The sequence below is a fragment of the Lacerta agilis genome, chromosome 5 (assembly GCF_009819535.1).
Source record: "Lacerta agilis isolate rLacAgi1 chromosome 5, rLacAgi1.pri, whole genome shotgun sequence".
Taxonomy (NCBI): domain Eukaryota; kingdom Metazoa; phylum Chordata; class Lepidosauria; order Squamata; family Lacertidae; genus Lacerta; species Lacerta agilis.
Genome location: NC_046316.1, coordinates 34458076 through 34481101, shown reverse-complemented (window position 1 = coordinate 34481101; position 23026 = coordinate 34458076). Strand labels below are relative to the sequence as shown.

The following is a 23026-nucleotide window of genomic DNA, read 5'->3' as shown; positions in this document are numbered from 1 at the left end:
GGGGTTGGGAGGGGGAGGGAAAGGGGAATTTAAATCCCCCCCTCAGGGCCGGCGAAGAGCGGGAACTACATCTCCCATGGTGCCTTGGGCGCGCTCTGCGGTATCTCAGCTCGGAGTGGGCGAGAAGGGAACCAAGCGCTGCGGCGGTTCCTCTGTGAGGTAAGAGGGCCCCGCGCCTGCGCAGTTGCCCTCGCTCCTCCCCGCCCCCTCGGTCGCTCCGAGGTTGTGGCTCTGTTGTGTCTCTCGCTCTCCTTGCCCCCCCCCCCTCCTTACCGGCCTAGGTCGTCGTCTAGTCAAATAGGCCCGTCGCCGCTCGGAAGGAGATCCTCCTGCCGCTTCCTCCTCCTCTTCCTCCTTGGCGGCAGACTCTGGGCCTTGCTTCCCCAGGCCGGCTCCTGGCGCCTGTCGTAGCCGAGCCCCCGGGCTCCCCGCACCCGGAGAGGATGTCGGAGCAGACGGGCTTGCTGATACCGCAGACCTTGGACAGGTACGGGGGAAAGGGGGGAGCTGCGGGAGGTAAGGCGGGCCCGTTTCCAAGTGCGCCCTGAGGGGATGATTTTGAAGCAGGAACGGGGTCGAAGGGAAATCACGCGTGGAGGCACTGCACCATCCTGGACCGCGACGGCATATATGCGTGCAGAAAGTCACGGGGGGAATTTGAGGGTAGCTGCTTGCCCTAGGCCTGAGCCGATGTGGAAACCGGGGGCTCAAAAAGAAACGCAGGCTGTTTGTGTCTTTTTTGGGGGGCGGGGTGTGTGTGGAGAGTTGCTGCTGTGTCCCCACCAGGAGCATTCTGAGGGTTAATGAGGCCTTGGGCCCAAATCACAGAAAAACACACACACACACACACCGTTTGCTGTCAAATGTATTCCAGTAGAAATCGTTGCTAAGTTCACCTTGCAGTAATCTTAAAAGTAGTAGCCCCTACATGCTGTTAGAAACATCTATGTCAACACCCACAACTCCTATTTTAGTAGCTTATGGATCTTGCATATAAAACAATGAGTTGTGATCATGGATGTTTCCACCACATGGAGCAACCTTGTGCTCATACTACCACTGTATGTTTGAGTAACCTTTTCTGTCTTTGTCACTATCCTTCAGCACTGACTACTTCAGAGTCCCCAGGCCCTCATTCCAAAAGAGTTTGAATTCTGCGGCCCAGAAGGACAGGAGTGCTACTGTTCTGGCTTCGTGAGAAGCAGAGAATAAAGATTAAGTTAGAAACCTAGTACAGTATATGGAGTGTTGGGACAACTTTTCAAAGGATTCTTGTAGAGTTGAGATGCAGCTATATGACTGTGGGTTGCTGTACGATCTTTTCATTCCATAATGTGTACTGCTGCAGTGATCACTATAGTTCCACAGTTTTTGTTGGCTTACCTTTTATCTACAGTAATAACGTGTAAGAGATGGGTCCTTTTAGTAATTCTATATAAAGTATATTGCATTTCTGTTGTGGCGGGTGGTATAATATGGAAATAACCCAGACGTAGTCTGGGCTTTTTTTCACCTAGTGACAGAAAGTAAATTCCCATCTTTGAGAACAGCCCTATTGACTTGAGTAAGGCAAAATGGTTACATTAGTAGTTTGAGGAACCACAGTCTCATTTAATTGCATTCCAATAATACAGGCAACAATGAATGAATGAATTTATTATTTCGGTCACAGACCAGTTCCAGCCCACATACAATATCAAGGAAGTCATAAAACACGACAGGGATACATTTGAATGTGCAATTAGGTATAACAGGGACAATACAGATATAGCAACAGTTTAAAATTATATAAATTAAAACTTTGTTGTTGTTCAGTTGTTCAGTCGTGTCCGACTCTTCGTGACCCCATGGACCAGAGCACGCCAGGCACACCTGTCCTTCACTGCCTCCTGCAGTTTGACCAAACTCATGTTAGTAGCTTCGAGAACACTGTCCAACCATCTCATCCTCTGTCGTCGCCTTCTCCTTGTGCCCTCCATCTTTCCCAACATCAGGGTCTTTTCCAGGGAGTCTTCTCTTCTCATGATGTGGCCAAAGTACTGGAGCCTAGTAACTTAGTCACTAACATATAACCTAAAATTATCATTTAATGCCTTAATCATTATGATAGCACAGCTTGTTCCCTAAGTTTTGTGGCAATCACACAGAATTTGGCTACCCTTAATGTGATCTGAGGATCCTTGTCCTCTACCAGGGATTTTAGACATTGAAGTTCGGATTCATTTGGAGATTTTTGCATTGCAGGGGTAATAAATACCGAGCGTATATCCCCGTAGAAACGGCAGCGTAACAAAGCATGAGAGACAGTTCCTACCTCCATCAAGCCACAGGGGCAGACTCGTTCCGCCTATGGTTTACCCTCAAATCTGCCCTGCAATAAGGCAGATGGCAGGATGCTTAATTTAGCAAGGGTAAATGACCGTCTGTATTTAGGTATTTGTAATTTTGACAAATAGTTTGCTGGGGTAAATCCTCTCCCATTATCTTTGATTGCTGGGTGTTTATTCATCTCGCTCACGTGGCATTGCAGTTCCACATCCCAAATTCGTTGGCGGATTACTGCTCTAGCTTTCTCACAACCTACAGCTATCAGGGCCTGTGGGGGAAACCCCAAGCCTCTTAGCTTTTCCATTTGGATTGGTAGGAATCCAGTAGGCTTAAGGGTGCCAACCCAACAGGGAAAAAGATAAGTTTTAACCAATAATGGATCTTCAGAATCCATATCCGAGCGCTAACAGGGATTTTCCCGACCTCCAGGTGGACAGCTATGTTAGACACACAAGAAGGGATCCCTAGCAGGCAGCGATAGAACTGAGTTTGGAATGATTCTAAGGGAGCAAGGTTTAAGAAGCTGCAGTTCTGAGAGCCATATGTCAGTTGTTTTAATATTTTTGCAGCAAAGACCTGGAAGGCTGCTGGAATATATTGGCCCCCTTTTCCATTAAAAAAAAACCTTATAATAGCTTTGGTAAATCTTTGGGCATTTGCAATAGTATTTTTAACTTGATAATGCCAACAATGAATTTATGTGTGTCCAACTTATGCACGACCATGATAGTGCATTGCAGCATTGCAGCAACCTAGAAGTGGCTGGAAAGGGGGCAGGAGTGAAGCAGGCATATGCATGCTCTGCTGTCGCACGTGATGACCCAGAATGCAACTCCCACACAAATCAGGTGTTGCCTGTATTGTAGTTACTGGATATAAGGGATTGATACTGGGTGTTGATATGGACTGTTGGAGGAGGGGTAATACCTCTGGTGGGGGACACATCGTGCTGTCTGGGGTGGTTTGTCCACCTTTGGTTCCCATCCTGCACTCAAACAGCTCTCACCTGTGACTCTTAGAAGCTCTCAGCATGCAGCAGTGGCCACACCTTAGGAAATGGCTTCAACTGGCTGGCTAAAACAGCTGAGGGTAGCCAATGGGTCTCAAACCCTCAGTGTGTTAAGGACTTCCTCTGCATGTGAAGACAGGTGTTAGTGGATTGAGCGGATGAGACGAATAGTGGATCCAACAGTCAAGAAGGTGGTTTCTGCACATGCTGTAGTGGGAGGTGAGGGGCAGATGGCTCATCAACCTGGTAAGGTAGGCCATTAAGGAAAAGGAAAATCTGATCCAAACCTACGTTGCCTTGCAGCTATACTCATCCGTAAGAAAGGCTTTGGGAGTAAACCCTGAGGAAAAATCTGTACCCGCTGCCTTGTGGGACGTCTTTGAAAGATGAAAAGGCCAAGGAGCCAACCCTACACAAATCCGGAGTGGGGTCCCTAAGACAGTTAGATGGCGTCTTGTATGCATCCTTCCGGCAACTCCTGCATCCAAGCTGATGCCAAATGTATTGCTCTGTTTTCCTTTGGACCATATCAGCGAGGCCAAGAGGGGGATCTTGTTATCTGGGCAGCCCAGGACCTCCATACACACTGCCCAGGCTTTCGCCCCAGAGAGGTCACTTAGGTGCTGCTAACACAGCAAAAACCATGCAGAAGGCTGCAGTTACAAGTTACTGGTTTCTGCAGCCATAACAGGCACTATGATTCTCCAGTGGTTTGACTTCACCCCTGGAGACACATTCCATTGTCTCTCGAGACAAGACAGATGCCAACTTAATAGATAAGTGGATTTTTTGGTCACATTGTTTGAAGTGTATTAACAAATCAAGAGGAAACATTGTCATGAGCTATTGGCAGAAGTTGTATAGTGTACCATAATAGTTGCTTGGGATATTGCTGTTGGTTTGTATTCACAAAATGAGAGATACAGCATAAGGATAATTCTTTATTGTACCACCTTGATGGAAATGGTTTCACTGGTTTTTAAAGAAGACTTTTAAGTTCATACTATTTAGGCTAAATAGTATACAGTCATACCTCTAGTTGCGTTCACTGCGGGTTGTGTTCGTCACAGGATACGAACGTGCCGAACCTAGAAGTACTGGAACGGGTTACTTCCAGGTTTGGCGCTTTGCGCATGCGCAGAGGTGCTGAATCGCACCACACACATGCACAGATTCAGCACTTCAGGTTGCTCTCTTTTCATGTTGCGAACAGGCCTCTGGAACTGATCCCGTTCGCAACCAGAGGTACCACTGTATAGTATAGCAAAATAGAATTTGTAAGACTGAAGAAATGCATTGGTTTGCCTGCTTGCTTTTAGTTCATATTAGCCGTCATGCAAAACTCCTGAAGTTTTAATTAGCATTGACTTAACTAAACAAAGAGAATGCTAAATCAAATTTTGGAGAGGCAAATGCCAATGTACCAGTGCTTTTTTTCTAGAAAAATAGGTGCCGGTACTCACCATGAAGTTGTTACAGTACGGTAAGTGCCACACTTCTTAACAACAACAAAAGAGATGCTGGTACTGTGTATCCTTGAGTACCCCCTGGGGAGGAAGCACTGCAATGTAATTGGTCTTCATTTCGTATTTAGAAATGAGTCTTTCTTGGTGAATACATGGGAATCACTCTCTTTTGGAAAGTTGTTGCCTTGCTTATCTTTGTAGTAGGAATGCCTTTTTTAAATGAATGTTGGGAGTTAGTGAGGCAACTTACATTACATGCAGCAAACTATCCTAATTTACCTGATATATGTAACCGGATAAAGGGATGCGGGTGGCGCTGTGGTCTAAACCTTTGAGCCTCTTGGGCTTGCCGATCAGAAGGTCAGCGATTTGAATCTGTGCAATGGGGTGAGCTCCTATTGTTCTGTCCCAGCTTCTGCCAACCTAGCAGTTCAAAAGCATACCAGTGCAAGTAGATAAATAGGTACTGCTGCGGCGGGAAGGTAAAAGGCGTTTCTGTGCGCTCTGGCACTTGTCGTGGTTCTCCGTGCACCAGCAGCGGTTTAGTCATGCTGGCCACATGACCCGGAAAGCTGCCTGTGGACAAAAGTTGTATCTCCATAGTTCAGATGGATCACTGCTGCTGAGAGAGAGTGGCCTGTCCAAGGCTACTTAGGCCACAGTTCTATACACAAATGTAGAATGCCCCATTGAATGCAATGGATGATGACTGAACCAAAGTTCAGGAGTTATGCTTTGCCAGCAAATTCTAACATCTGTCTCTTCTGCAGCCCTTTTTCATCTTTTATTGACTTCTCTAATGTGGAAATAGTCTCCTGTGACATAGAGAAAAACTGAGAAGATCCCCAACCTGGTTCTTCCCCCTGCCCCATACAAAGTGCTATACTACAACCCGTATCATCCCCTCACTGTTGGCCATGCTCAAATTGTAGACCCCTAAACTTCTGGAGGACACCAGGTTGGGGAAACCTGCCTTGGGTTACTTTTCTCCGCCTGGTGACTTTTGGCCTGGTTCAGATGTTTGCCTATGTCTGTTTCCTAATGGAAGTGCAGACATTCAGCAGCCCTTCCATCATGTTTGTAATGTACCATGGATACCTACACATATAGAGGCACAATAGCATTTTTATCTCCAAAATGGGAGTGACAGTGTTTTTTCATTAAAAAAACAAAAACAAGATTTGCCATTCAATAGAGAATAAGTATTGGTTAGCTAAGCATTCTGCACACACTTCGCCGGGAGTAAGCTTGGTGGACTTTTAGGAGAATTGCTTCTAAATAGACATTCATCTGTAAATGTTGGCAGAAGTTGTGCGTTTGAAAATTATTATACAATGGAAAAAGGGGGCAATGATCACTCACATTAAAATTCAGTGGTGGTGGGAAAAGATTGAGGGCACAAGGAGAAGGGGACGACAGAGGATGAGATGGTTGGACAGTGTTCTCGAAGCGACTAGCATGAGTTTGGCCAGTGAAAGATAGGCGTGCCTGGCATGCTCTGGTCTATGGGGTCACGAAGAGTCGGACATGTCTGAACGACTGAACAACAACAAAGCTGCAGGGATAATTAATGTCATAAGGACATGTTAATTCTTCTCATATTATTGTAGGATAGTAAATGATATTGAAGATAAATGTTTTTCGTTATAAAAATATATCTTAATAAATCTTTTAAAGTACAAGGCATAAATACTTTAACTTTATTGTATATGCTCTTATGTTGATTTTAATGTTCTTTTTCCAGAAAAAGTGGCTCTTGTTTAAAAAATTAATTTGGAGGCATTTTTTTGTTCTCTATATGCTAATTTAAACAACAATCTGTGTGCTCAATAAAGAAAGGGATTTTTATGCACAATTGCAGTTACTAGAAGTAGTTTCTGTATGTGGAAAGAAAAAATGTAATTATTGGGAGTAGCAGTTCTGCAGTTGCTAGAATTAATTGCCACCCACGGAAGGAGAAAATAAATACCCTAAGGCTTTTACACAATCAGCGAAACAAATAAGGTATTTCAACCAGTAGTATTTGAATTATTTGTCTACACGGTCACAAAGAAGAAGGTCTGCTTCCCTGTGGCAGAATTATTTAAGTGCAAAAAAGGTACCGGTACTTTCTACTTCCTCTTTCCACACACAGATGAAGAGTAGCTGATTAGTGAAGTTGTGTTAGTAGCAGTGACAAGGCATAAAATTCTAGCCTAGTGGTGCAATATGATAAGGAAACATTGTAGAGTCTTTAAATAGTGTCAAGATTAAGTGCTTAACAGTGCAATCCTATACACACCTACCTTTTGTTTACATATGACCTTTTGTAATTCTGCTAAAGGCAAACATTCATTATTATAGTTCAATCTAATCAAGAATAACTTGTTTGGAATATCTTCATACAGATCTTGTGAAATTTGTCCAGTAATAACCCTACCTTGGTTTCCTAAGTTGCTTCTAGTTCTTCCCCTTTACTGAACAGTTATGTATCTAATTAAAACAACTTGACGTTTGGCGTGTCAAACTGCAGAAGTCAGGCAAATAGGTCAGTACTGTAATCTCACAGAAAATAGAAAATGTTGAGAGTTTAGAACAACGTTAATTTTCAAAAGCAAATGATGTATCCAGCAAAATAGTTCTACTAGTAGAAGGACTTTTAACTATACAACAGAACTTCCCCCCTCTTTCTCTGTGCACCCTCTAAATCTGTTCTGGATATTTCCTCAACCATTTGGAGCACATTTCTGGGGTCCATGGGGGAGAGATGAGGGCAGGAAAGTTCTACTGCTCAGCTGAAATTCCTTATGCTAGAAGAAATGTAGCGTGCCACTCATTCTGTATAAAAAAGATTGAGCATTTTTTTGCTATACATTCTGTGTGCAACAGAATGGTCAATATTTTACAATTAGGATTATGTGTCTTCTGAAAAGGCTCAGGGAAGAATTCAACATTGTGCTAAGCAGAACACTCCATCAGAGCAAGCAATTCTGTTTGCTTGATGGAACAATTTGCCCTCTCCTTCCCACCTAATGTGCTGTTCCAGGATTTCCTCCATACCAGGGGGAGGAGATGGGGGGAAGCTGTATTGTGCTAGCAGATGTCCTTATGTGGGCTTCCCCTGGCAGGACTAGTTAGATGAATCTATTCTTCCTGCACCATCCATGTAAAATTTAGTTGCTCACACTGCTTTAACGCCCCAGATTGCTTTAAGATAAGCTTTGTAGTAGATTTATACAGAAATTAAGAAAAGGCAGGTATGAGTATCTATCTTCTTGATGTTTTGTCCACAGAGCATCACTTACAGGGTCATAAATATTGAAATTAGTTGTTATGTGCACAACAGCTGAAAAGTGGTATAATCTAGTGGTGCTTGAAATTTTACTTTTCAAAATCCCTATCAATTGAACTTAAGACACAAAGTAATAGCCAGCTCTCTGGCACAGAGCAAATGGAGCCACACCTATATTGGAAAACAGGCTCTTCCCTCACATACTTGAATACATTGTACTTGAACTGGCATGGAACCTGACGGTTGGCATTTAAAATCAAAAGGTGGCAGAGCGGCTTTTAAACTGATTGTGGGGGGGAAAGCTGACAGGAACAAAACAGGGTCTGGTTCAGAAGAAGTGTTCCCCTCCCCACCAGATGAAGAAAAAATGTTTTAAATAGGGGGGGTGTAGAACTAAGCATTAAGAGGGCAGGGGGCAAATGGCTGACATTTCTGACTTGCTAAATGTTGTAGCGTAAAACACATTCCGTGTTTCTGTGCTAATGCTACTAGACACCTCTGAGCAAGATGGGCAAACTGGAGTGTTTGGTCTTAGAGGACAGCATTGGTATAGTGGGCATAATGGAAACCCGGTGGAACGGAGAGAACCAGTGGGACATTGTTATTTCTGGATATAAACTCTACAGGAAGGACATCATGGAGGTGGCATCACTCTACACCGAGCATAGAGTCCCCAAGCTAGAAATCCCTAAAGGGGCAGAATCCTCCACACAGTTGCCGTGGACCTGGCCCCAAAAGTGGGCTTACTATCTTGCCACTGATCAAAATGTGAAGATGATATTGAGATGGAGAATGAAATCAAGGAAGCATCCAAAAGAAGAAAGTGCTGTAGTAATGAGTAACTTCCAACATATATGTAAGTGGACAATTGCCAAGGAAGTCCAACATAATCACATTTGACTTTAAAAGAGGGAACTTCCTGTAGCCAGCAGGTTGGCCACTGTGAGAATAGGATGCTAAGCTAGATGTGCAGTTCAAAATTAACAGCAATATCATTTTTTGGAAACTTGAAATCCAGAATGCAAAGATCCTCTCTCATTATGTTAGAACTTGTGGATCTCCAGTGAAGCTGAATGCTAATAGTAGCTAGAATAAAGACATAATTATTTTCAAGATTGAAATAATAAGTCTGTTCTGAAATGCTTAAAGTAGAAAAGAGTTGGGGAAAGTATACTATTGCTAATTCATTTGGTTTTATAGAGATAGTAATGTTGAGTTTTCAGAAAGTATGTTTTGTTTGACCTAGCTAGCTGTTTCTATTTTAGGTTGCAGTCTGAGTAGCGACCTGATTCTGTACTAAGACCAGGGTAATGTTTTATTCAATACAAGAAAATGGAAAATCTGGCAAGAACTGAGATCCTTGTGTCAATGGTTTTATTTAGCTCTTTCTGCTGTAGCTACTGTCAATAGCAAGATAAAGCTGATGACAGAAAACAAGGGATTTACTATTCATTATTCATAACTTGCTAAAGGCTTAAGAATATAAAGGATATCATGTGATTCTTTTTGTAGGCCATCCTTTGTTTAAAATATAGCTGTTGAGCAATAAATTGGATGAAACTTCTTGTTTAAAAAATGTATGTGACATTGATCCATTTCTCTGTATCAAAATGAATTTGATAGTCTTAATGATATATATTATATTTCAAGCATATAACCTAGTATTAAACATGTTTTAATACTTCACAGTATAGTCTTTAATAACTAATTCAAGGGTGTTATTTTGCAAGATTGCAAAGTCATTTTTTCCTGTCATCCAAATGAACTTTAGACCTCTTGGGGTGTCAGGTTGCCCCAAGGCATGTCACAACTTTATCTGTGTGGCCCAGTTTTGCACTCATTAACAGGTAGCCATCATACATTGTAACTTGAGCAAGCTATGAAATATGTCATGTATGTGTCTTCTAGGTAAAAGAGTTGATATACCAGTCTCATATTATTTTTGGTTCCAAAGGCTCCTCAAATTTCAGTGAGGCTGTTTAGTAGTTTCTGCATTTGCGACTTTATTTCTGTTTTGCTTTTTGATGTGTGTGTGTGTGTCTATGTGTTGAAATTCCAGTTCTTCTGTAATAGTGAGAAGAAAGATTGAATTGTTCAACTTAATTCCTGTATGCATTTTTTTTAAAGCTCAGATAAATGCTTTTCTATTGCCATGTAGTTCCAACATCTTAGCACTGTCTCATCATAGCTTTTTGGGGGGAGAGGGTTGCCTAAATAATGGAAAGTTAAAAGTAAACAGGGAATACGGTTTGTTAGATGTGAATACAAAAGACACATACACAATAGTGGACAGAGCTATAGTGAAATAAAGGTAGTAATGATAATAATAACTAAGATTGGGTATTTAAGATAGAATACACCAGGGGTGGCCAACTCCCAAGAGACTGCGATCTACTCACAGAGTTAAAAACTGGCAGTGATCTACCCCCTTTTGGGGGGTTCAGGTCAATGTTATTGAGTTTTTTTTAGGGAGGAGGAAAGCTCCATTTTTTTGGGTAAAGCAAATATGTTGAGCTTTTCTTTAGGGGAGCCAAAGTTGTTGAGCTTCTTTGGGGGGAGCCAATGATCTACTAGTGATCTACCGGTAGACCATGACCTACCTGTTGGATGTGCCTGGAATACACCATAGAAAGAGTATATGTTAATTTTTGTTAGAGGACTTTTCCAAGATAATTTGTTGATTGCCAAGTCTGAAGCTGTTGAGCATGGGTAGGCAAACTAAGGCCCATGGGCCAGATCCAACCCAATCGCCTTCTAAATTCAGCCCGCGGACGGTGCAGGAATCAGTGTGTTTTTACATGAGTAGAATGTGTGCTTTTATTTAAAATCCATCTCTGGGTTATTTGTGGGGCACAGGAATTCATTCATTATTTTTTTTCCAAAATATAGTCCAGCCCCCCACAAGGTCTGAGGGACAGTGGACCGGCCCCCTGCTGAAAAAGTTTGCTGACCCCTGCTATTGAGGGCAGGGTGGTAGTAATTAAGTTCCTTGTGTCCTTATTCATGAATTTATAAAATTCCTAAAAGCCACATCAGCTGGTGCTGCTTACTTTAAAATATTTAAATATTTATTTGAATAAACTCTGGAAATCCTGTGCCAAACGGTTTATATCAGTGGTAAATAATGCATGTGCAGGGGTGCCCCATCAAATCTTGTTGGTTTGCCTCCATTATTCTGAGCCTGGTGGCAGGCACCAAAGTGGTTCAGAACAGTAGGCAGGAATGCAGGCCTATTTTCTATGTTGTAGTTTGAGCTGAAGAAGTACCCGGTAAAGGCCTTATACCACAAGCAGAAGCCTGAGGTTCATTGAAAATGCATTTGTTTGCAGAAAAATGTGTTTAATTGTTATAGCACCCAATTGGTATGCATGCTGCTTCAGAAAATAGATGAATTTCAAGATGAAAGATTTGATTTAAATCAGTCCACCCTGCCTTCAATTTAAGATTCAATTTTGATTATCTTCCCAGTAAATTGTCTACTGTTGTTTTTGCTCCTGATACAACTATTTGTGTATCTTTCCCGGATGAGGCTGGGTTTTTTGTGTTTGCGTTTCTCAGATGCCCTGAGAATGCAAATTAGCCATTGAAAGGCAGGATAAGCATTTTGGAAATAAGAAATACAATTATTTTCTGCCCTATCATGTGATTATAAATATGGAATGGATTAAAATACCGGTAGTTTACATAAATAAGCATTTATTCATTTCTATGCAGGATTTTTTTAGCACTATCAGCCAGAAATGTTTCCTGTGCAAATGTGGGAAAGTTGTAATTAACTACAGTTTCTTTGTGGATTTACTTACCGTCCTATTCTGAACTCTAGATCATTCTACTCTTCCTGAATAACATTTAATAGTTGCAGTTCTTAGAAATTTGTGTATTTATTTATTTGCTGTATTTATTATTGTGCCCAGTAACAATATTATTGACGGAAGAAAGAAATGAAGTGAATGAAGGTAGAATTCTGCTTTGTTGCAGTGCCATAGCTATGTAGATGTGACATGATAAGAATAATGGAATTTTCTCTCTCTCCATATTGGAAAAGAAAATGTATGTCTCTTTTGCTGTGCATTTTCTGTATAGCGCTGTGATTACGATTGATTGTGGAAAGCAAAGGGCTGTACAGAATTAGATATATTTATAATGCAATCACTCCGTTATCTGAACAGGAGGGGAAAGATAAATTGCATGAGGGCAATTTTCCCTTCGCTAGATTACTGTCAAACACATTTATAACTAAAAATAAAATAATCAATCTACAAGAGAATTAAGTGTATTTCCTTCCTTAATTTTACAATCACATTTTTCTTTATTTGTAAGTGTTTCCAGGATGTAAACATTCCCTATTCAGGAAAGACCAAAATATCAATATTATATGTAGAATAATTTGTTCATTTGTTGGAATACATTAACTTAATGAATAAAGCAAAAAATTGCAAATGGACCTCAATTACTTCAGACACGAATGATGCAAAATATGATTTTAAGAAATAGCATTAGGATTAAGCACACATTTTTTTTAATCTAGCTGTTAGACTATGGTATTGATGAGTTTGAGTTAGTAGCACTGCATTTAAGAAATGCCCTTTCTAGGTAAACAAGTTAGCAATAAAATGGTTGGGGAGATTTTATTCTTATAGTATTGACAGCTAAAGCTTTCTGATGTGTCACTTGTGCTTAACTTTCAGGAGTTGTTGGGTGTGTTTTGCAACTGATGAGGATGACAGAACAGCAGAGTGGGTGAGACCATGCAGGTGTAGAGGCTCTACGAAATGGGTTCACCAAACTTGTCTACAGCGCTGGGTGGATGAAAAACAGAGAGGGAACAGTACAGCTCGTGTTGCCTGTCCTCAGTGCAATGCAGAATACTTAATAGTATTTCCAAAACTAGGTAAGATGCGCATGTGAATCTTCCATGAAGATTGGGTTGCGGGGAGCACACAACTGGAATATTATTACATTACCACCATTACTACTAATATTAACCAGGGGTTGCATCCCTGCTTACTCAGCTCGCCAACCCCCTCACCCTGCCTTGGCAACTCTGCATCTTTTACACCTCACCCCCTAACCCTCACAGCTCCTTCCGCCCATATGCTGCCCACCTATCAATCACCTTATGCCATATTGATGCCCCAATTGTCGGGATTTCAAAGTGGACCACAGGGATTTAAAACCACACTTTGTAAACATCCTCATGAGGCCTTTCAAGTCTCAGGGGGGCTTGAAGGAGATGTGCGGGGCTGGGTGCGAACTCCCATCTGCCTATAAGAAATGCAAACTGTCGAGGGTGGTGACATTTTACATTCTTATGTAAAAAGGAAGATACCATCATCATTTGCCTTATGTGCAATTGTCTCAAGGTGATGTACAGTGAGGTGCAAGGGACAGTGTAACATTCGGGGATGGATTTTGTTCTTCTGTTATTATCCTGCCCTGAGATTCTCAGGGCAGCTCATAGCATCCAATCATAAAATACAGTGATAGAGTTAACAGAGAGTAGTGTCATGCTATATACTCTTGATCCATCATCTCTGCTATAAAACTTTATTTCTCCTTTATGTTATAGGTCCAGTTGTTTATGTCTTGGACCTGGCAGATCGCCTTATCTCAAAAGCCTGTCCGTTTGCTGCAGCTGGAATAATGGTGGGCTCTATCTACTGGACAGCTGTCACTTATGGAGCTGTAACAGTGATGCAGGTTCAGATGCACTTTCTAAATGTTACATTTTAATCAAGCTGGAAACTTCTAGACAGTTGCTGAAGAAGTTTGTTTGTTTTTTTTGTAAGGAAGAAAATTCAGTGAGAGGATTGGAAAACACAGTTTACAAGAGCATGACTCCATATTCTTTCCTTACCCGTGTGGTGGTTTTTCCTTACCCGCCTTGCTATTTCATGTAACTCTGTGCTTACAGATTGACAAATCCCATCTAACAGGCACAGCTGCATTCAGCTCCTCCCGCTACACACACAAGCATCTGTTTGAATAAATTTAATCATAAATATCCTGCAGAGCCTCACATCGGTCCATTTCTGCCTGTTTCTGTAAATCTGCATATGCTCACATGCACTCGTGGAGTCACTGCTGCTATTTGAATGAGAAACAGATTGCTTGATAATTCCTGTTGCTTCTACCCATGATCTGAGATTTTTCTCTTGCTTTTCTCATGCTCACCATGATTCTCTCACTGCTTATTGCTCACCTTTCCCAATTTTTGGGGGTGGGGGTCGGGAAGGAAGCAGTCACTGTTTCACCATAAAGCTTATTGGATGACCTTGGGCCAGTTATTCTTGCTTGGGCTAGCCTTCCCCCTGTTGTGATGATAAAATGCTTGTGTATTCTGTTCTTAGAGAAAGCTGGGAAACAAATGAAAGAAATACCTAGTTGAGAGCAAAGGGAGAATGCTCAGAGCAAGCCCTCAGCCTGGATATAGACTTCCTATATAGTTTCAATGAACAAGTTTGTTCTCAGCCTCTTCCCAATTTTTCATCTTTTCTGTCTAGAGGAATACTTGGAGGAAAGATACAAGACAGGACTCATTTCTGATGCGCTTCTGCCTTATAGTATAGATATGGAGTCACTTGCAGTACCTTCACCACCCATTTGTTCACTTTATATATAGTACTTGAAGCAGGCTTTTGACAACTGCACAGATGTGCTCAATGCACTACTGCTGTCATAACAGTTTTCAATTATTTATAGATTGTGGTTATTTATCAGCACAACTGTGGATTGAAAAATATCAGACATTTTAAAAAGTTAGCTTTACTCATGGGTTCTGTTCTTGATACATGATTCCAGGAACATCATTCTTGCGTAGCATATATATCTCAAACATTTATTTTGAAGTTTTTGTGGAGTAGCGCTCTTTCTTGACTGCAACACTCCTTGTGACTCATATCAAGATGCTTTTGGACATATATAGCGAAATTAATACCGAAAACAGCTGCTTAAAAATACTTCCTTGTTTCAGATCTAGTCCATTTCAGATACGTATCTATATCTATTTACAATGGTTTGTCAGGTTTCAGTTCAAGATTGTTTTCTGTGCTGCCAAACTCATATGCAATAATTATGTATACTCAGAAACAGGATTATTTGACTTGATGGTACAGTGGGTTTTAAATGGATATCTAGCCTAAGAGAGACAAACAGTTGCCTAATTGTATGAGTTGCTCACCAGCCCAGAAGGTCTGGCACTCTGATCTCAGTGTGCAAGAGAAGCTAATAGCACTACTATAAGTGTACAGGGCAGTGGCATGTAGGTTCTCTGGATGGTGGTTCAAATTAGGTTCTCGTTACGAATCCAAGGCAGACCTTTTAACATCACAGTAACCCAGGTTTATGCACCAACTACCGGTGCTGAAGAAACTGAAATTGACCAATTCTATGAAGACTTACAACACCTTCTAGAAATGACACCAAAGAAGGATGTTCTTCTCATTATAGGGGATTGGAATGCTAAAGTGGGGAGTCAAGAGATAAAAGGAACAACTGGCAAGTTTGGCATTGGAGTTCAAAACGAAGCAGGGCAAAGGCTAATAGAGTTCTGTCAAGAGAACAAGCTGGTCATCACAAACACTCTTTTCCAACAACACAAGAGACGACTCTACACATGGACATCACCAGATGGGCAGCATCGAAATAAGATTGATTATATTCTCTGCAGCCACAGATGGAGAAGCTCTATACAGTCAGCAAAAACAAGACCTGGAGCTGTCTGTGGCTAAGACCATCAGCTTCTTATGGCAAAATTCCTGCTTAAACTGAAGAAAGTAGGAAAAACCACTGGGCCAGTAAGATACAATCTAAATCAAATCCCTTATGAATACACAGTGGAAGTGAGGAACAGGTTTAAGGATTTAGATTTGGTGGACAGAGTGCCTGAAGAACTATGGATGGAGCTTCGTAACATTATACAGGAGGCAGCAACGAAAACCATCCCAATGAAAAGGAAATGCAAGAAAGCAAAGTGGCTGTCCAATGAGGCCTTACAAATAGGGGAGAGAAGGCAAGCAAAATGCAAGGGAGAAAGTGAAAGATACAGGAAATTGAATGCAGATTTCCAAATAGATAGATAGATAGATAGATAGATAGATAGATATAGCAAGGAGAGACAAGAGGGCCTTCTTAAATGAGCAATGCAAAGAAATAGAGGAAAACAACAGAATGGGAAAAACCAGAGATCTGTTCCAGAAAATTGGAGATATGAAAGGAACATTTCGTACAAAGATTACCATAATAAAGTACAAAAGTGGAAAGGACCTAACAGAAGCAGAAGACATCAAGAAAAGGTGGCAAGAATACACAGAGGAATTATATCAGAAAGATATGGAGGTCTCGTACACCCCAGGTAGTGTGGTTGCTGACCTTGAGCCAGACATCCAGAAGAGTGAAGTCAAATGGGCCTTAGAAAGCACTGCTAAAAACAAGGCCAGTGGAGATGATGCTATTCCAGCTGAACTATTTAAAATTTTAAAAGATGATGCTGTTAAGGTGCTACACTCAATATGCCAGCAAGTTTGGAAAACTCAGCAGTGGCCAGAGGATTGGAGAAGATCAGTCTACATCCCAATCCCAAAAAAGGGCAGTGCTAAAGAATGCTCCAACTACTGCACAATTGTGCTCATTTCACACGCTAGCAAGGTTATGCTTAAAATTCTATAAGACAGGCTTAAGCAGTATGTGGACCGAGAACTCCCAGAAGTGCAAGCTGGATTTCGAAGGGGCAGAGGAACTAGAGACCAATTTGCAAACATGCGCTGGATTATGGAGAAAGCTAGAGAGTTCCAGAAAAACATCTACTTCTGCTTCATTGACTACGCAAAAGCATTTCACTGTGTCGACCAGCAAACTATGGCAAGTTCTTAAAGAAATGGGAGCACCTGATCACCTCATCTGTCTCCTGAGAAATCTCTATGTGGGACAAGAAGCTACAGTTAGAACTGGATATGAAATAACTGATTGGTTCAAAATTGGGAAAGGAGTACGACAAGGCTGTATACTGTCTCCCTGCTTATTTAACTTATATGCAGAATTCATCATGCAAAAGTCTGGACTGGAAGAATCCCAAACCGGAATTAAGATTGCCGGAAGAAATACCAACAACCTCAGATATGCTGATGACACAACCTTGATGGCAGAAATTGAGGAGGAATTAAAGAACCTTTTAATGAGGGTGAAAGAGGAGAGCGCAAAATATGGTCTGAAGCTCAACATCAAAACAAAGATCATGGCCACTGGTCCCATCACCTCCTGGCAAATAGAAGGGGAAGAAATGGAGGCAGTGAGAGATTTTACTTTCTTGGGTTCCATGATCACTGCAGATGGTGACAGCAGTCACGAAATTAAAAGACGCCTGCTTCTTGGGAGAAAAGCAATGACAAACCTAGACAGCATCTTAAAAAGCAGAGACATCACCTTGCCGACAAAGGTCCGTATAGTTAAAGCTATGGTTTTCCCAGTAGTGATGTATGGAAGTGAGAGCTGGACCCTAAAGAATTGATGCATTTGAATTATGGTGCTGGAGGAGACTCTTGAGAGTCCCATGGACTGCAAGAAGATCAAACCTATCCATTCTTAAGGAAATCAGCCCTGAGTGCTCACTGGAAGGACAGATCCTGAGGCTGAGGCTCCAATACTTTGGCCACCTCATGAGAAAAGAAGACTCCCTAGAAAAGACCCTGATGTTGGGAAAGATTGAGGGCACAAGGAGAAGGGGACGACAGAGGACGAGATGGTTGGACAGTGTTCTTGAAGCTACCAACATGAGTCTGACCAAACTGCGGGAGGCAGTGGAAGACAGGAGTGCCTGGTGTGCTCTGGTCCATAGGGTCACGAAGAGTCGGACACGACTAAATGACTAAACAACAACAACAACAACATAGCTGTGGCTCCTGAAGTCGACCCATAGTTTTAGGTTTCCATTGAGGTATCTAAGGGCATAAACTTGTGCCTCATTAACAAAATGGCCTAGTATAAATTATTTTTCTTTGGTATAACAAATTGAAGTAGAATCATGTCTTGATACATGCTGCTTGAATTGTAAGTGCTTTTCTCTCTTACTAGTTTTAAAGAGTCTGAAAATGGTGCCTTATTGACAGGATGTGCTGCATTAATAACACTAGAAATTAAAATACATAAGCAGAAGTTTCTTTGAGGATTCAAGCCATTGTAAAGTAGTCACATTACCTATATTTAGAATGGTGCTGTGCTTAATGTAATAATGTGTTTTTTATTCATCAGGTTGTGGGTCATAAAGAAGGCCTCGATGTCATGGAAAGAGCTGATCCTTTATTCCTTTTAATTGGACTTCCCACCATCCCAGTTATGCTTATATTGGGAAAGATGATTCGCTGGGAAGACTATGTGCTTAGATTGTGGCGAAAATATTCTAACAAACTACAGATTCTGAACAGCATATTTCCAGGTAATGCTACCAAAATTTGAGTAGAATATGTAGGCTTGGCTGTTTCTGTGGGGAGGGGTGGTAAGATGTTAGTATCTAAAATACAGCACTTCTCTTTTTCTCTCCTTGGTGCTAAGTAAAAATATATTGTCCAGCACAATATTTGGTTAGAGGAGTTCCATCTCCCAAATGCAGCCTGCAAGAAGGTATTGCAGTATAAAGACTGAAAACAGTGTAATTGTGAGCAGCACTTTCTAATCTGTGAAACTAGAAGTAAATGCCATAAATAATTTTATTAGAATGTGTTGCAGTATATAAGTTTTCTGGCTAGGAGTACTCAAAACCATTAAATCGAAAGCTAATTGGAATCAAGAGGTTAAATTTGTAATACAAATCTGGTTTAGTGCACTCTAATTCTTGGTTAGCAATGGCATTTTTCTTTAGGGATTGGATGTCCTGTTCCTCGTATTCCAGCTGAGGCCAACCCTCTGGCAGATCACGTCTCTGCTACTCGTATTCTCTGTGGAGCTCTTGTCTTTCCCACTATTGCTACGATAGTTGGCAAGTTGATGTTCAGCAGTGTTAACTCTAATCTTCAGCGAACAATTTTGGTAAGACTGTGTAAAGTTTCCTTTACAGAACTAGATTTGCAGACGTGTAGGACATTTGGCTTCTCTCTGCATATTTTCACCTTTGTCGTACAGTACTTCTGTTAAATAACATGCTTGATGTGTTTTGTTACATTTACTGTTACGTAATATCGGTTAAAATATTCAGATAGCATTTATATGGCACTTTGGAGTTACAGTAGGTCCTGTTGCATAGGGTATGGGGGTTAGTGGTGGTGCTTGGGGTCTAAGGATACTTTCTGGTTGTTCCTTTGGAATGCATCCTTAACTGCACATGATGTCACATATAGCATTAGGTATGGAGCAGGTGGGTGGGTTGTTTTTTTAGGAAACAGCCTTGTGAGCCAAATTGGGACCCATAAGTAGGCTCACATGATGGAGGTTCCCCACCCTTGCTGTAGGATTGTATTCACACAATCCTGTGAACCATGGACTGGAGGACTGGGCATGAGCTGTGAAGGATTGAAAATTCCCTCTTTTGTGTCAGTGGCCCCACCCACCTGTCAAAATGGCCCACAGGGGAGTGAGAAGGTTGAGATTCAGCCCTAGAACAAACCATAACCCTCCCCATCCCATTTAAGTGAATGAAAACTTTCAAAAGAATGTGCAAACTCAGCATAGATATTTTTATACCAGAAACATTAGATTACCCCCATTGTGACAGGGAAATGTATGCTTCGGGTTTTAGTACAGAATTGCTCTAATTAGCCAAACTTCAAAGGAAATGGGGCTTGACAATCCTGTGTGTGTGTAACCATTTAAAAAATAATAATTAGGTGTTAAACATGTTCTGTCAGTTTTGAATAATTGTTCCCTTTTATTTTAGGGCGGAATTGCTTTTGTTGCTATAAAAGGAGCTTTCAAGGTCTATTTCAAACAGCAGCAATATTTGCGACAAGCTCATCGGAAAATTTTAAACTATCCTGAGCAAGAAGGTGCATAAATGACTGTGGATGTCAGACTTTTACAATCTCATCTGCTATATTCAGCAGCAATGTACCAATACTATTATTTGGCTAAAGGAGCTGAGATTGGAGGATATGTTGCTGATTTTTGTGGTCCCCCCACCCCCTACCCCCATAGAATAATAAAATACCTTATTATGGCAGGGCAAATCCTCCTTAGTTGTTGATCCTAAGAATGTGATTTGTTTTCACTGATGTGTTTACTTTGAGGCGGAAGACATCTGAATCATTTTCCTATGGGCAAATGTTGCCTTCTTTCGAAACAGAAGCCAAACAGTTGTGAAGTTAATAAATTATGTGCAGACTGTATTGAATTATATTTTGTATGCTTGTTGCAGTAAATGCACAGTACTTTGCTAAATGGGCCAATATAAGAAACTTCTAAAAATATGCATAGTTTATTATTGCCAAGTGGAACTCTGGAATGTCAGTTAATAGGGGTTCCCGTATTCATAGAGGAAGCTAAAGAATAAGCTTCAAATTAGTGATAGCAGAACTCAATTCATTTTCTTGCTAGTTCACATAGTCCATCACAACAGCCCAGATTGTTAGAAGTTTCATTAAATATAGAAAAACCTGTCTGGGTCTGATTACTTGGAACACCAGCAAATTGCTTTTTTATTTAAAAAAAAATAAATCAACAGATTGCTGTCTTTTGGCTCTTTCATTGTAATGCAAGTAGCATTATATATAATTAACTCCTGTCTGCCACCAGTAAAACTGAAAAACTGAATTACAATCTATATGTGACTCGTTTCAATATTAGACTGTTGCTTAGTGCCAGTATGCTTTGGAAGCACAACCAAATTGTGGAGTCATTATTCAGGCTAAATCAAGAAGCAAGGGTTCAAAAACAAGCACTGGTAAACACACAGCTGTGTTTAGAAGAAAGTATGTTCAGTTGTGAATGTTAAAAGACTATTGATTACAGAAGTAAATCCTGCTTTACTGAAGTAAGTTTTCTATTTTCTATTTTTATTTTTTTAAGACTTATCTGGCACTCACCTTAACTGTATCTCTTTTGAAATCTATTTTCAAAGTGTCCTTGATTTTGGTGGCACCTGTAAGTAAATTCTTTGGATTGGAGCATAGGTTCCAATCTAGACATGTGTGCACAAGTCCCATTCCAGTCAATGAGATGGATTTCCTAGTACATGGCAGGATTGAAGTTGATAAGGGAGATATTTAAATTGCACTTTTTCTTAACAGTAGAAATTAGTGTATCAGTGTTTAAATATTAGGTTCTGTACAAGTCACATCGTCGCGATGTAACAAATGACAGTCATTCTGGGTTTACAAGTGGTATTTGCTTTGGCAGGATTAAAGAACCATTGAGTGTCTCTTAAACTCTCAAATTATGTTCAAATTCAAATATCTAATGCATGGAAAAGGTAATAAACACATCTTTTTTAAGTACTGGTAAATAGTTGTTGACCAGAAGTGATGCAAATGAAAAAAAGAGTCTTTGTTTGATTGTAATAACGTATGCTAAAGAAATATTATTATTTCCATAGCAAGCTTTAATTTAAATATAAAAATGTAATATTTTAAAAGGTAATAATGACCAGCTAGTATTCCAGCATTGGTATATGTGGAAAAACCTAAAGCATAACAGAATACTTTAGTTTCTTGTTGTAAGTACTAAAACCCCCCACTGTAAGTCAATTTGACTTTTGATATCTATATATTTATATATTCAGCAGTATCCTGCAGAATGTTGGCTTTCTATGAGTTTTCAGCACTAAAAAACATTTCTTGCAGAAATTCCTGTTGTAAGAAGAAGCCTTCTAGGTGATCTTTACTTTATATACACCAGCTCTTTGATACCTGCTGGTTTTTAAACTATCTCTTACAAAACCTTAAAGTACAGATTGGTTGGTCTAAAATTTTGTTCTATGGTAAAATTGCTGAAATTATTGTTTTATCACTACAAATGTACTGTGAAGAATGTGGGATTATATTTTAAATGCAGTAGCAAAACGCATTACCTTGGTTACTGTGCTGTTGACATGTTTTTAGTAGTGCAATTTACGATCACATACTGGATTAGATTGAATAAAGTTTTTTTATATTCTTTAGGTGTATGGTGTCAAATATAGTAACATAGATTGCTTTAATTCCTTTAAATGTTTGGGGGAATAAACTATTAAACACTGAACTATATCCATTGCTTAATTTAACAACAAATATATTACCCTAGTTTGATTATTTCTACTAGCATACATCAACTAGCGACATCAGATTTTAGCTCCCATAAAGGAGCTTGCTGTTCATTATCCCAGTTCTACGAGAGCATCTTCAACTCTGCCCAGATTTAGTTATGCAGGATTATGTTTTACTGTCTATGATTCCTTTCTCTTTTCCACTGCAGATCCTTGGACCATGCCATTTGCTTTGCTTAATTTCATAAAATGGCTGAGCCCACCTTCTCCAACCCCAAATTAGTTAACCTATTGCTTTATGCTAAATGAGCATTGGGAAATGCAAGTTGTGTGGTTCTGGAAGTGATATTTCTGTTGCTATGTAGGAGATTGAAAGCCTCAATGTGCAGTTGAGACATTGGTGTTGGAAAGAGGGGTTTGAATTTGTTAGGCACTGGAAAGTGGAATCAAGGCTTCAAAGAGCCCCATGATATAGGGAAGCACTGTCACATGCGAATCAATGCTTGCTTCAAAATTGGGTTGGTGGCTATTCTAGAGGGTTTCTCCAGTTTCTGGAGTGGCTTTTCAGGGGTTGCAGTGGGAAGGGGGAGCTTAGATTTCACAAGGAAGCAGCAAAAGTTCCCATGCACAGACAGAAGATCCACCATTGCACTGGCATTGTGCCCATTTGTGCAGTAAACCAGGAAACTATTGCGTGCAAGGCAGCTCTGTGTACACAGCAAAATCTCTTTGTCCACAAGGAATTGCTGTGTTGTGCCAACTTCTATATTGCAATTGCAGAGCCTTTG

At 40.6% G+C, this 23026-nt stretch overlaps 1 protein-coding gene across 2 annotated transcripts; it reads left to right on the top strand.

The window, feature by feature from the left end:
* Positions 1-34: 34 nt before the first annotated feature.
* Positions 35-22234, top strand: MARCHF5 (membrane associated ring-CH-type finger 5). Of its 2 annotated transcripts, none has more exons than XM_033149299.1 (6): positions 35-159; positions 12763-12965; positions 13644-13774; positions 18320-18503; positions 18957-19093; positions 19938-22234. In XM_033149299.1, the coding sequence occupies exons 1-6, from the start codon at positions 77-79 to the stop codon at positions 20052-20054; spliced, it is 855 nt and encodes a 284-aa protein (XP_033005190.1). In that variant the 5' UTR covers positions 35-76; the 3' UTR covers positions 20055-22234. The 2 variants fall into 2 exon arrangements, with proteins under 2 accessions (XP_033005190.1, XP_033005189.1); XM_033149298.1 differs by having other exon boundaries at positions 39-159; positions 18927-19093.
* Positions 22235-23026: the final 792 nt, after the last annotated feature.